Source organism: Ambystoma mexicanum, chromosome 9, assembly GCF_040938575.1.
Source record: "Ambystoma mexicanum isolate Mex_15411 chromosome 9, UKY_AmexF1_1, whole genome shotgun sequence".
NCBI lineage: Eukaryota > Metazoa > Chordata > Amphibia > Caudata > Ambystomatidae > Ambystoma > Ambystoma mexicanum.
In genome coordinates, this window is record NC_090931.1 from 923,241,231 (window position 1) to 923,256,205 (window position 14,975).

General features: G+C 42.0%; 1 protein-coding gene across 1 annotated transcript in view; it reads right to left on the reverse strand.

Moving 5' to 3' along the window:
• Positions 1–14,975, reverse strand: part of PJVK (pejvakin) — a 239,274-nt gene that overhangs the window by 130,511 nt on the left and 93,788 nt on the right. Inside the window, exon 4 of the mRNA XM_069616106.1 lies at positions 14,015–14,132. Within this exon, the coding sequence (XP_069472207.1) occupies positions 14,015–14,132 (118 nt within the window). The remainder of the gene's footprint in view (positions 1–14,014; positions 14,133–14,975) is intronic.

The window sequence follows — 14,975 nt, forward strand, 5'->3', positions numbered from 1 at the left end:
TAGAATGGAACCCTCTGCAGCAATTTAAAGTGGTGCACTGCCTCATTGGACCTATGTGGCGAAAGCTAAAGAAAATCAGTGCCAGTCTCTACAATCAGGAAAGCATTATTAATGTTGGAAAAAACACAAACCAATGTATCTGCCTATAATATTATGTTACTTGAAGTGTTTAAATTGAAAAATGATTCTGATTTAGAACATGTTGAACACAAAGGAATAAAGTCATTGAAATGTTATTTGATAAGAATGGTTTACACTTTGTCATTGCAATAGAAGTCAATAAGCTGTTCATGCACACACAATAATATGATGTTTTGAGTTGGCTTAGGCAATGCTAGTTACCTCTCCAGTGAACTCTCTGACAAACACCTTTCTTCACTTCAGCCCTGTATAGATGGTTAAATGTCAGGGATGTTTAAGAGTGCCAAGAGACATGCCTTGGTTCACCTGGAGTGGACAGATGTATTTTCTGTTACCAAGAAAACCCATGTGGTTCACAGTAATACAAAGGTGCTGTGTGGATCAGGCCGCCAAGTTAATAAGGGCCCCCACCCATGTGAGTTAATATAAGTAGAAACTATCACCATAAATACAGCTTAAAATACCAGCAGAAGCTGAAATATGGTGTCCTGACCTGATAGGAAGCAGGCCTGCTCTTCTATTGCCAAGCTTCAAAGTCAAATGTTTGCACTTAATGTGTCACATTTGGCCGTCAGCTCCCCATAAAATCAACTAGATGGTCAGCCTAATGGAAAGAAAAACAAAGGAGGCATTATCACCTGCTCCTGGATAATTATTATGGACATGTATGTCTTTTATTAATTTTAAAGCACAATAATGTGCAGCTTTACATTTAAAACACAGAGAAAGATGTTCTTATAAATCTGTAACCATACCACAAACAAGCGCAAAAGTGTTTTATGACCCCGATGATCACCTCTATCATAGGAATTCAACTTGCCTGTGTTTTTAATAACTGATACTAATATTGAAATGAATAACTTTCTGATAAAGTATACCACACATATGTGTCGCATATCCAGAAGTCTGTCTAGACTGGGGATCCGAGAAATCCACATTTCATCAAGGTGACATGTTGCTACAATAGAATGTGGAATAAAACTGATTTCTGCATTCAAACGTGTGAGAGCAATTAGCCCCCAACTTCCTATTTCTGTTAACATGTATAGAAATTATGTTTGACCTATATGAACTGGGGCATCTATTCTATGGGCGTGTCTGACTAGTAAGCAACCCCACGGAAAGATTTCACCAGTCAAAAAGTATGAATAATTCCAATTATAAAAAGAGAAACAGGCAGGGAGTATCAGAAGTTCCAAGGAAAGAAACCATCTGTTCCAAATGGGTGAGTACTGAACCTGGACATTATCTGGAGAATTGGGCCCTACCCATGAGGAGAATATTACCTGGAGCAGACATGCTTTCCAAGAAGCAGGAGAGCCTGACTGGAAATTCTTTGAAAACTCACAAGGGCACTTTCTGACTCAGCGCCTTAAAGAATATTTCAAAGTAAGTAAAACAAAATCCCAAAATGCAATAAGAAAAGTCCCCTAGAATCATAGCCATGTAGGTCCCTGTAGTGGGAGGAGGGAACTGGGGAGATGATGCCATGAAGGGGTACTCATTCCAAATAGAATATTTTGATATTTGTGTCTGAAATCCAACTGTACAGTATATTTGAAGCCAAGTGATGTTTGACTACTTGTAGAAAACATAGATTTTTTTCTTCAGATGCAGGGCATGGTCTGATTAATTAATTAATCAGAAAGATAATCAGGTATTGTAGTTTGTTCGTGGGATTTACAGCCTACTTTCAATGTACTACATTTGAGAGCAATTGCATTTAAAGAAGAACAAAAATGTTTTTTATGTGCAGTGTCACTGTGTAAAACAGTGAACACTTCCCAGGACAAATCATAGCTAAAATAAATGGAATCCTCTGTATTCATGAATATAGTCTTGTACTTTGTGCTGTGGATTGTTAGCTATGCCTCATAGCCCATAAACAGAATTGCTTGATAGTCTGTGTTGTGTAAAAGTCATAGATATTTAAAATGTGAAAGGGGAAATGATAGGAAGTGTAGCCATCCTAAATCTATTCCCAGCAAAAATGATACCAATATAAATACATCCTAAGCTCTCACTTGACATTGCCGAATGGCAGAAGGGCACTGCACCTGTGGGATCCAATTTGAGAAGTGAAGTGGGAGGGGTACTCATTATTTGTACTAGGAAATCATATAGTAATTGTCCTATGTTGGGTGGAAAAATAAAGATACAGTGTGTTCTAAATTGACAGAACTGTTATTGTAATCAAAGATGAAACTCACTATTGTCTACATTAAAATTGTATGCACATGTTAGAAATCCACAAGCCCACATTCACACAAGGGGAGCCTTTGATATTGGAGACAATAGAGGTTTTAATCTGCTATTCATCAATGGAAGCTAGTTTTATATAAATGTTAACTGAAGTGAGTTTTAATACACTAGCTGATAAGTCTATATTTTTCAGGATTAGAAATGTTAGAAGTATATTCATTTGACATTATGGGGATTCAATGTGTGTGTGTTACCTCAATGCAAGATTGTCACAGGCAGGCTAACACTAATTGTGTATGCATGTTTCTAACAGTCCTGTATATGATTGTGGTGACTTCCCATTTATACAGAGTGGGGGACATCTTTGACTTCCTTTATTTAAATACATTTAAGTTTTATTTATCAATAGCCTGTTTACTGTCACAGGGTTGTGGAGTGTGATTGTATACCATGGAGTGTTAGATCAGGGATTGCCACTTAGTGAAAGAATCAACATATCAACAAATATGTCAACAAGGCAGAGGACAGATGGCTGGGCTGCATCCTGGGACCTCAGGTTTTATATAAATGTTTAGTTTAGTTTACTTTATTTATTTGTATAGCACAGCCAAACCATAGGGTAACTGGTAATGTTAGCTGAAGAGAGTTTTAATACACTGGCCAGTCAGTAACAGCAATGCTGTCATAGAATTGGGAATGCAGTTTAGAGGTGGCCTTATATTATTCAGGATTAGAAAGGTTGGAAATATATTAATTTGACATTATGGTGATTCAGTTTGTTGGTGTGTTACCTCACAGCGAGATTGTCGCAGGTAGGCTAACATTAATTGTGTATGCATGTTTTTAACAGTCATATATATGACTGTGGTGACTTCCCCTGTATACACTATGGGGGACATATTTGACTACCTTCAGTTAATTACATTTGTGTTTTAATCATCAATAGCCTGTTTACTGTCACAGAATTGTGGGGTGGAAATGTATTCCAGGAAGTGTTAGATCAGGAATTGCCACTTAGTAAAATGATCAATATATCAACAAATATCTCGACCAGGCAGAGGAAAGAATTGTTGGGCTTCATTCTGGGACCTGTACTGAAACGTCCCAAGGGCACACTCAATCGCAGTGTGCCTGGGAACAGAGGAAGAGAACTCTGGACTTTACTAGTGACCTGGAGGAGACGTTTACAAGTGCACAACCATCACAACAGCATCAGAGAAACAAGCAAGTAGCTCAATATTATGACACCTGGAGTGAGGTGCATAGCAAGGAGAAAGAGAGAGAGCAACCATTAACGCAAATAGACAAGAGATTTAAAAAATCCTGGAGTGACATTTTCCAACTACCCACCAATTCTAGAACAACAGTGTCAGAAACAACTAACACTGGGCAATCAGTGATCACAAATTATGAAGAGTGGCAACTAACCATCAACAATGAAAGGACATTGTGAGCAAAAGCTGACACTGAAAGGCAATAGACCATGCCTTTTGAATCCTCAATAAATGGCTTTCAAGTGCAAAATCAGAGTAAAAGAGCAGTACTAGAAGTATCTAATACTGAGAGACAAAATACCACTTGGCACTGCATGCTTGAACCTTGAGTAAAGGGCCACCAGCGTGTGAGAACAGGACTTGCATTTTGTGGTAGAGGAAGAAGCCTTTGTCTGAGCTGAGTACCTGCAATGTAGGGAAAGGCATCAACAGAAATCCTGACCACCTCGTGTAGACTGATTCTAATTACACAACAAAAGTACTTACAATTATATTTCTTTGTCCGATTGTATGCATTTTGTGGCAACCCATCACAGCATACTTGAACTGCACATTCCCAGATTAAATTCAGAATCTTATTGGAAGAAGGATCAGTGCATGCTGGAACTTTAAATAAAAGTTCTCAGTGACATTAACAAACAGATCAACCTGTGAAATATTGCATGCATGTTCATGAAGTCAAAGACCACAGAGAAGTTCAAAAGAACAGATCTTCCAGATACACATTACACTCTGGGACTTGAAGTGAAAGTTTCCACAGATATTAAGAAACAAATCCTCAAGAGAAACACTCTATGCTGGGACTTGCAGTCAAAGTTACAGAGACATTAGGAAACTGATCATATATAGAAACACTATCTGCTGGGACTAGAGGTCAAATTTCCTAGAGACATTAAGAAACGGATTATAGCCAAAAGCGCTCTTCCAGAACCAGTGAAAAGTTTTAGAGTGACAGACCACCTCACAAAAATGAAATATTGAACCCTACCATTAGGTTTTACGTTATCAATTGTTTTATAGATTTAGACAGTCGAAACAAATGAGCTAAGGTATCAATAAATGCCGAACATACTATTGATTCAGTCTAACCCTTTTTTGACAAACACAACACATTCTCAAGTAATCTCATATTTCTCTGCTTGCACCTAATGTTTCCAGCTTTGGTAGATAATTAAATTGCAACATCATTAACAGGACACCCCCTAGGGGCCTGAGATTATCTCTCTCTAAAGCTGCATTGCTTTCTTTTTATCAAAAACGTTCAGAAATTCTCAACGGGGAGCCACCCCCTTTGAAGCTAGGGAGGTGAGCCTGCTGCGCAATACCCTCCCGAGCAGTATGGGCAAGTGGGACTTCACTGGGAGTGACCCCCCGTTAAGGGACAGGACTCCCATTCCTATGAGGAACTCTCTAAATTGCCCAAAATATCGGCATATATGGGACTGCCTGCTGGGAAGAAGAATGTAGCATCTTTATATTTGGCTGCAGGCAATGCTGAAGTGAATCTATTAGATCAAAGAAAAGAGGATGTCTCTTTTAGAGGAGATGTGTATTTAACTGAGACGAGTGGAGGAGGAGAGAGTATGGTATGCAGGGGAAGCCCCCTCATGTGATCATGCCTTGGATGGGTGGAGCAGAGGCAAGGTAAGGAGCCAGCAACTTTTGAATCAGCGAGGAACAGCACAGTGAGACGCAGAGAGGGTGGTGAAAACCGCTGACCGAGAAGAGAGAAGTAGCCAGGAGCTGGTGGTGGTGTGACCACAAACGCCTCATGCTGGGTGAGACACACGCTGAACAACGCCGAGAACATCACAGCTGGGAGCGTGAGGAGCTTCCTGTCGCCAGCGTCCATAGACAGCTGCAGCCTGTGTGGGGTAAGAAATTGAGGTGGAAAACTCAGTAGTTTTCTCTACAAATGCCATTTTATGATATTAGAAGGTTGGATAAATGCCTCACTATCCCTAACCTGATGAGGAGTTCCCTGCCTAAAATAAACTAAATGACACACTAACAAAAGATATATGTCCCTCACACTTATACATACAAGACATAAATAAGGAAATGCATGGCAGTTCAAAACAACAGTAATTTAATTTGTATTGTTACAGTCTTATAACCTGGGTGAATTCTCCTTCCCCAGATTTTAAAGGAAATTCTGCTTCACAGTTCAAGAAAAGAAAATAAGGACATCCTGGTTTTCAACAAAGCTCCAACACAGTTCTTTGCAGCTTCAATTTGTCCACAGAAAGTTCCAATACGCCAGTGATTCAACAAAGACAATAGAAGGGTCTTCCTCTTCCTTGTACAATGTATCTTTCTTAGAAAAAGGACAACTTTGCAGTTCATCAATAGCAATAACAATTGTCTCGGTCTGGATGATTTTCCACAACTGATGAGTTGGAAAGAAATACAACTTCTTGGTAACAGCAACATAAATTGTCTTTGTCAGGACAACTGTGTAGCACTTCTTTGACTTCCACCTGGTTTACTCCCATGCCAGGCCTTTTACCTCAGTTCATACCTGGTCTACACCCATGCCAGGCCTACTACTCCAAAGGTTTGCCATCTGGGTATACTCCCCTGCCCAAACAGTGATTCACAACAAGTGCTCTTGTGGTTAAGGTCAACTGACAGGAGATTCACATTAGCTTCACAGTATTCAACAGCTTGTAACTTAAAAGCTTTTAACAACTCTTTAGGGAAAACAAGGCTCACATTGGCGCTCTTTAATACTTTTCTGTAAATAATGCTCCTCGCCTCCTGAATATCCTTTTCCCCAATGCACAAGTAACCAAACACCGACAAGCTTAGGATCTTATTCTGCTTCTCTCTTGGCTTTGGCAATGTGTGTTCATACCAGCTTTCACCACATGTTGTACAAAGTATGGGCAACAAGTTATGGACCTTTCATTAGCCCCCTTTTGCTGTTGGAAATATCTGTTGGATTGTATTTGCCTTAATTTTCACCGCTTCTGGCTTAGGCAATACTTGCAGGTATTAATTCTCAACAATATCGCCCCATCTGGTTGCTGGATTTTCCCTGGTCTCAAACGTTTAAAGATAGTCATTCAGTTTTGTTATATAAAACTTTCACTGCTGTTCAACAGTTCAGTATTCAGAAATTTGCTTTCAATCATATGCCAGTGCTGCTCTCTCGCTGAATGCCTGCCTTGAACATGCGAGTGGGTGCAGAACGCTCTGGGGTCACTACCAGCATGTGAACTCACCTGGTAAGACGCGCGCCTCTGGTCTCCTCACCAATCACAGGATATCTGCTTCTGTGGCTCCTCGCAACCCGGAAAACAGCTTCTCCTACTCCGCCTCACCCAAGCCACCTGCTACTGGAGCTCCTTTTCCTGAGGCCCTATGTTGCACGCCGGCCACCGGAGATCGCCTCGAAGCTCTGGGGTGCACGCCAGCCACTGGAGACATCCTCCTGGGAACCAAAGCTTCCCGCTGCGCAGCCTCTGCACTTTGGATTTGAGAAACACAGACTCGCTCAGGACCAACAGAGGATTTCTGCTGAACAATGGTCCTGGCGTCCTCTCTCTCCTGCAGCTTCTGTCTGGGCTACCAGCGTGAACCACACTGCTTCTGCTTCTTGCTTTCTCTGCTCCTCTCTTTCTCTATGGCCTGCACCTGAGGGGGCCTTATAAGCTTCTCTGTCTCGCTCAGGTGTGGGTCATCTGAATTAACCGTCTAGTTACTCCTGCAACATTGTTCCTTTTTTACACTCTTCTTCGTCCCAGTACTTAGGGAATTATGTGACTTCAAGTCCCCAATGGCAAAGTCTGTTTTTTGAGTTTGAACTTTACTTTTAAGCCCAAGTCTTTTCTTTATGATATCGTTAAAAGGAATATTATAAGGATTAGTTACTAGGCCTGATTGGAAAGGGAAGGAAGTTCTTTTAGGCCATTATTATTCCCAGGTTTTCTTCCACTATATCTTTGGGTGTTAGGGAGGTCTTTAGCTTTACAAGTCTCTAAGATTTTGGACGGCTTTTTATTTCTCCCAAGGCCTAGCAGTTTGTTATCACCCCTATTCTTATGTGCATCTTGCAGAACACAAAGATGATTATTACAACAAGCCATTACATACTTTTGCATTGAGGAGACATCCTCCCTAGAGGAAGAAAAATACTGCGTCTCATCCCACAGAGTCCTCTCATTCCCCAGGGTCATTTCTCCTCCTAGGTGATCCTCCTGCAGAACACAACCCCCAAGGTCTGGATCAGGAAGCGTGCGCCTTTCCCTTGCCACCTGGGAGGAGACTTTATGCAGGGGTTTAGGGAGGAGTCCGTATGATTCATCACAAGCCTGAGGGGAAGCCGAGAACAGGATGCCACTGACAATCCTGACCGGGAAACTGACAATGGAGAAGAATACCTGAGCATGTGCTGAGCCCTCCAACGTTCCCCAACGCAGACGAAGATACCAGGGTGCACAAGAAAAGCGGGAGGCTACTGGGACAGGAGTACATGAAGAGTGAAACTCTTCCCATTCATAAAGACGAGATATGAGGAATAAAGTTCTTTGATTGTCAATGTGAAAGGCTTATACAGCAAGTAACAAATAACCCTGTGAGAAGAATAAAGAGGGACTGGAGACAATTGCCCTGGGAAGAAGGGAAAAGGTCTTATGAACAAAGAGACGAAGATTAGATAATTCAAAGCCCAAGCACGGCTTCTGAGGAATATGATATAAGACTATGAAGAGTACCAGATAATAGAAGAAAGAGTATAAAAGAGAGAACCCAGGAGTGGGGGAATCTAAAAGGGGATCAAGTCCCATGCAAAGTAGCCAAAGATTAATTGAGAGACTGTCAAAGGGTCATATGTTAGTATAAGAGTGTGAGAGACTATCTCAAAACAAGCTGTAAGCAGCATGACCTTAAAGAGAGCATCAAGCCCAGAAGTGTTGTAATGGAGGAGATATTCTGAGCTTACCAAAGAAGATTGTATTTAGAAACTCGAGTGTAAGAGAAAGACATTTCCATACAGAGACTATCAGGAACTACGAGAAGCCCAGGAGAAGAAAGACCTTCTATTGGCTGAATTTAGGTTGGTTAAATTAGTGGTAGGGTTAGGTAGAGTTAGGTTTGGACCGATTACATTTTACTTTGGAACTTCCTGATGACCGACTAGCACCATTCATTTCTTTAGATAGGGAGGGTGATCCCTTCAGCAATAGGGAAAGTTAGGTCTTTTTGTATTTTTTCATTAAATAGAGTTCTTAAAGTGTCCGACCCGTCATAGTACCTCAGATTATCTACCCTGCTGTGGTTGGACAGTGCCAACTTCAGAACTTTTTTTTTTAAAAAAAGCTTTATATGTTACAAGTTATTTGCTGTATACAGGTTAAAATGAGTCAGGGACGTAATTTGAGGGTCGCAGCCACGACCCCTGTGTTCTCCCTAGCTACCCCTGCAATCTCCCTTGCTACCCCTAAAAAGATTTTTTTTACACTCAAGCTCCTGGAGTAGTGGGGGGCCCTGTAGCCCCCCGCGGACTGGTGGCCCTGCCACGCCAGGTCTGGGTGTGCCCCGGCGCAGGGTGAAGGCTGGGCCGGGGCTTGCAGCACGAGAAGGACGTGCTCAGTAGGATTTGGAGCTGACCGTGACATGTGGCATGTGTCACATGCCATGTTCAGCTCCAACCCCTTCTCCTCCGCCTTGCTCATGGCTCATATACAGGAACTAGGAAGCTATCCCAGCTTCCTGGTTCCTGTTTGTGAGCAGCATGGAGGAGCCGTGCGTGGACTGGAGTGATGGACCGAAGCTGGAAAAACAGGTAAGAAGGCTTCTTTTTAAAAATGTGATGTGTATTTTGCATGTGTAAAGTGCATGTCAGATGTATGTATGTATGTGCTATGGTTCAGTGAGTGGTGGGTGAATGAGATCAATTGTGGTAGTGTGTGTGTTTGAATGTTCTGGGTGGGTGTGTGCCTGTGAAGATAATGCAGTGAAAGTGGATGTAAGAGAAGGTGTATGATTGAGTGACCGGTGGGTGAAGGAGTATGAATGTGATATTGTGTGGTTGAAAGTTCTGGGTGGGTACGTGTCTGTGTGGAGAAGCAGTGTGAGTGGACACGAGAGACGGTGTATGGGTCAGTGAGTGGTGAGTGATTAGGAATGTGATAGTGTGTTTGAATATTCTGGGTGTGTGGGTGTGTTTCTGTGTGGCGAATGCCGTGCAGGTGGATGTGAGAGGTTTATGGTTGAGTGAATGGTTGGTGAGTGAGTAGGAATGTCTGTGTGTGTGTGTAAATGTTCTGGGTGGGTGGGTCCCTGTGTAATTGTATGTGAGAGAAGGTATATGGGTGAGTGACTGGTGGGTGAATGGGTATGAATATGATTGTGTGTGTGAATGTTCTGGGTGGGCGGGTGTATGCCTGGTAAATGAATGGAATGTGAGAGATGTATTAGTGGGTTAAAGGGTGTGTGTGTGTGTGTGTGTGTGTGTGTGTGTGTGTGTGTGTGTGTGTGTGTGTGTGTGTGTGTGTGTGTGTGTGTGTGTGTGTGTGTGTGTGTAGACTTTGCTTACTGTGGCATGACATTTATTACTTGTCTGATAAAGCAAGGATGGTAAGTAGTATTACCTCGCTAGACTGACGTTTTGGTGTAGCGGGCTGTATATTTCTGACTGTAGCATGACTAACTGAGCATCTATGATGAAGCAAGGATAATAGGTATTCTTATGGGTCTAGACAGGCTTGCATTGGAACCAGTTTGGACATGTATTCTTATTGTGACATGTCACTTTTTTGTTTTAACTTTGTTTATTAAGTTTTACAACCAGACATGTCACTTTTAAAGGCCAAACCAACAGGAGTATTTTCTTACGTAGTAGTACTGCCATATATTGGCAAAACCAGCTTTTTGCCTAGTGCCAGTAATGATACTTTAAAAAACATCTCAAAGTGAACATAAGTATGTTCTCATATGGGAATACTAGCATATGTTGGTGGAGCCAACATGTAAATGTTTTTATACTGGCATATATAGAAGGGACCGGCATGACAATGCATTGGGAAAGGAGGCTGTGCACTTTTGGTGACCACTGGTGGCTGGAATATGTTGGGACCAGCCACTGCCCCCTTTTTTCTACGCTAGGTGAAACATTTAAGCTTTGATTAAAAAACCTATTTACTTCTGTCACTTGGAGTAGTGCATGCCCCAGCACCGGCATAATCATCATGGACATTGTGCACATGTAGTTATCTGGGCCGGCCTGGGGTGTGGCATGCCCTGTGCTTTAAGGAGCTTGGGAGGGGGCGAGCCCTCAGCATGGCTCACCGGGGGGAGGGCGCATATGTTGTGGTAGGCCACTGATTGGGCTCTGCTCACCTTGAACACATTCAAGTGTGATATGGTTGAGAGGGGCCACAAACTCGACCAGGTCGCTGCTCTGGTGCAACACTGTTTAAGAAAATAAGCGTTGGACACATAGTCTAGAAGTGAGAGAGTCATGGAGTGACCTAACCTTCCTCACTCAAACTTCTTTTTGGAAAGAGCTTTGTGGAAGCTTCATTCACGGGCCGGTCCTGGGGGAACGGGGTCATTGAATAATGCGCCTCGCACATAGCGCTCTGAAAATCGTAGATGCATTGAGCCCCACTCTTGAGGGAAGTACAGCCTCCTCTCCCTCCCTCCCCACGACTCACCCCGTTAAAAAAGATTGAAGAAGAGTCATGTATCAAAGCCTAGGGCATTAAGGTGTTATGTTCGCCTCTGGGTTTTGGGGGCCAACACGTGGTTGCTTTTCAGGTAATTTAAAGATAAATGCACACTGAGACAGATGGCCTCAGCTTACACCGGCACAATAGGTTTCTTCTTTCGTATTGGTAGCTGATTTATAGATACATTTATAACCAGGGAATTTTGTTGATACTAAATCTGGTCAATTATTTATTTTCTGGCCTTGCTCGTGCAGCATTTTGCTCCTGGGTAAACAGACAGTTCACGCCTCCGAGGTCAGTGCTTTTTTGGCATGTTAAACACATCAATGCCACAGATGATGAGTACTTCTGTGTCCATTGATCTATAGACGTTTCATATACTAGCTGTAGCCTCCGTTAGAGATTTTGGTTACCTTGTTACAAGTACTGCATTATGTATGTTTTACATATAGGCTCCACATCAAATCTGGAAAATGACATTCCCCAAATGTGTGATTGTGGACAAATCTCGCCTCCCTATGTGCCTCGGTTCTTATAGCCAGGTGAAATGACAGCACCTGGAAACAGAGGTGTTAGAGGCCTCTGAAGGTCGTGTGCCATCACTTCCCGTGATGTTACTTGGGGCGGGGTCAAATGACATCACGTCCTGTGATGTCATCAGAGAACAAGGGCTGTGTGATGTCACTTCCACTACCCCTGGGATTTGGGTGAAATGAAGTTCCTGAAAGGAGTAAGGACCAAAACAAAACCTAGTCAAATACAATAGATGTGTAGATACTTTTGGACGGATTGTTCCCACCATCCAACTTAGCCCGTAGAGGTATTTGTTTTTTAAAAAGGTACACAAATCTCTAATAGACCCACATCAATTCCCTCACCACCCAACAAGATGTGATTTACCTTAGGAAAGGCAGTTGAGAAGTCAATGAAGGACACAACAACAGCTCTTTTGAAACATACCAGTTGATCTTTCCTTATGAGCTTTGTATTATGTCATAACAAATATGGTTATCGATCCCTGCTAATTTTACTGTATTGCATATATTTTGTGCTATATTTTACTGATTTTATACCATGGCTCTTTCTGAGGCTATGGGCTAGAATTATGAATAAGAGTGATAAGATTATTTGTGGGTAACTTTCGATCCATATTTATGGGAATCGACCTGCGGCAAACTGTTAAATACATCAACTGCTAGTATCCCAAAAATGTTCTTCGGATTTCATGTACCTGTATGTACTCCATCTCCATATATTAGGCCCAGTGTCTTTGTATGTTCACTTGCACTACAAGGACAATGTTGTTCCACAAACGTATGCTCAATTGCAAGTTTCCTGCAGAAAATCTGGAATGGGATTAACTCCGTTAGAGGCACCCCGGATGTGGCAAGATATAATCTACAACATGACGTTCAGGCGGTGTGCATTTGCAACCTGGTAAATGCATCAGGGCACATTGGTTGCAGGCTCACTAAGATCTACTGTTTCAAGCTGGAAGGAAAACAAGTGATTAATATATGCAAGTTGCAATGCGTTATGCGCAACCTATACGATACAATAGGACGAACAGTGGTTAAGTGAAGGGAGAGTGCAGCTTGCATTGACCACAAGGCTTTCTAAAAGGAGTAAACTACTGAGCTAAAAGACACAACAACCCCACTTTCCCAAAGACTAACACCAAAGCTAACCTTCAGGCTTCTCAAAAGAAAGTTTGTTGAAAATCCCTTGGTGTAAACCTGAGAAAACAAGGAACAAAGATTTTGGCAGCACCTCCTCAAGACTTTCTATCATGCTTCCAACCTTGATTAGGGACACCTCTGATCTGTGAATCGTCTCCATTCTCTTATTGGATTTCCAAAACTAAATGTACCCTTTTATGGCTTGCTCGCTCTGCAAAACTCACACAGCTCTTTTCTCAGTACATTTGCTCTTTTTAACCACATTTTTGTGAACCCCTCACTCAGCAGGAATATTATATAAATGCTATCTATACACATCTTAATATAAACTGTAACTTTATTGCAAGTCATTACTTTTGGTAATTTTGATTAATCATGATTAAGCACGCCTGTGTAGTTAATAATCCATATGTTTCTTCATAGTATAGTTTTGAACAAGTGCTGTAAAATAAATAATCCATAAATCTGTCCAATAATTAATTGTTACATTTGGTGTCTGTTTGGAAAGTTGAATATTTATATTTGTAATCTAAGTGAAATGTAAAATAAAGCATACTTTGTCAATTCAAAAAGTTACACGGAGTAGCTCTTACCCTTGATTTCCCCCTGGAGAGGGCTATGCTGTACCCAAAAGCAGATAGACTGAGTACATTTTGCTTACACTTCCCTTACTAGCAGGACGTCAGGTAGTAAGTAAAGGGTAAGTCGAAGTCACTGTATTCAGAGTAAGGTGAGCCAGGGTACTCAGTGTAACTTCTTTATGAATTGGCCCTTATTGAGTTTTGCACACATGAAACTGACTGTCGATAACATATTTCAGTATGTTTAAAAACTGCATTTAAAAAAATGTTTTTGTTGAGTATGTGATTTTGAGGCGGGAAACATTTCTAATAGGATGAAACAACAGCAAGTGTGACCAGAGACACACAAAGCAACATTGAAATATTATATGGAGTAATTATATCCACTATTAGACATAACATATTTTTCCCCAGTGAAAGGTTATTAAGGGCAATACAATTGAAAGCAACAGGATACTTACCAAAGTGACCGTCCAGATGAATAAACAGTGCAAATATGCTAAACGCTATTGTTGTGTGTGCAGGAAAAACAATTGCTTTGTCTCGCCCCTTATGATTTTTGTCATCGATAATATGAAACTAAGATTGAAACAAACGAGAAAATGTGTTAACAAGCCATGTTAGAGGTCTATTCAATGTCAAATAGTAAAGCCAGAGATGTAACATACACAATATATACTTTCGAAGCTGTGAGAAACCAGAAGGTGTCTCACCCACTAGTCCCCAGGGATCTGTCATCCAGGTGGCCAGGACACAGCCATTGCTTTTGCATCCAGTTGCTGGGGTGGGCCAGTGCGGGACGATCACCTGGGTGAGGGTTCTTTGGGGAGTGGGACACTGGAGAGTGAGACGCGATATCCTCTCCCCTGTAATACATTTACCCCAGCCTACTAGGTAGGATATTTAGGAACTCAGACCCCTCGCACCCTTTCACAACACAAACACTTTCTCACGGACAGCCTGCTATGAGAGAAAATGGACTAACACCCAAGCCCTATACCTGACATGTCCCAATACAATGGTCAGGCAGGGTCAGGCAATTATTGACCATCACGCACACCTAACTTCCATTACACTTCCCCACACAGATAAAAGGTGGAGCACAAGAGCACACTCTGAGTGAGGTAAAGCACACAAGGAAACACCAGTTCCAAGATGGCAGTTTGAAACAAGGAGAAAGACGGCAAAATGGAAGGGGATCACATGGAGGGAAGTTCCCTTGGCCATTTCGACAAGGAACCGTTACTTTCATGAAGCCTCGAGAATAGAAAGCATAAGACCAGGAAACCAGGCTGAGGAATCCTGCATTGTGTGTCGGAAGGTACTCGATAATCAAGGCTGGGAGAATCACCAGCTGCCGTGGTACTGTCCTTGGCTCCAACAACAAAGCAGCGCCAGTGAAATAAACACAGCTGGTGAGTT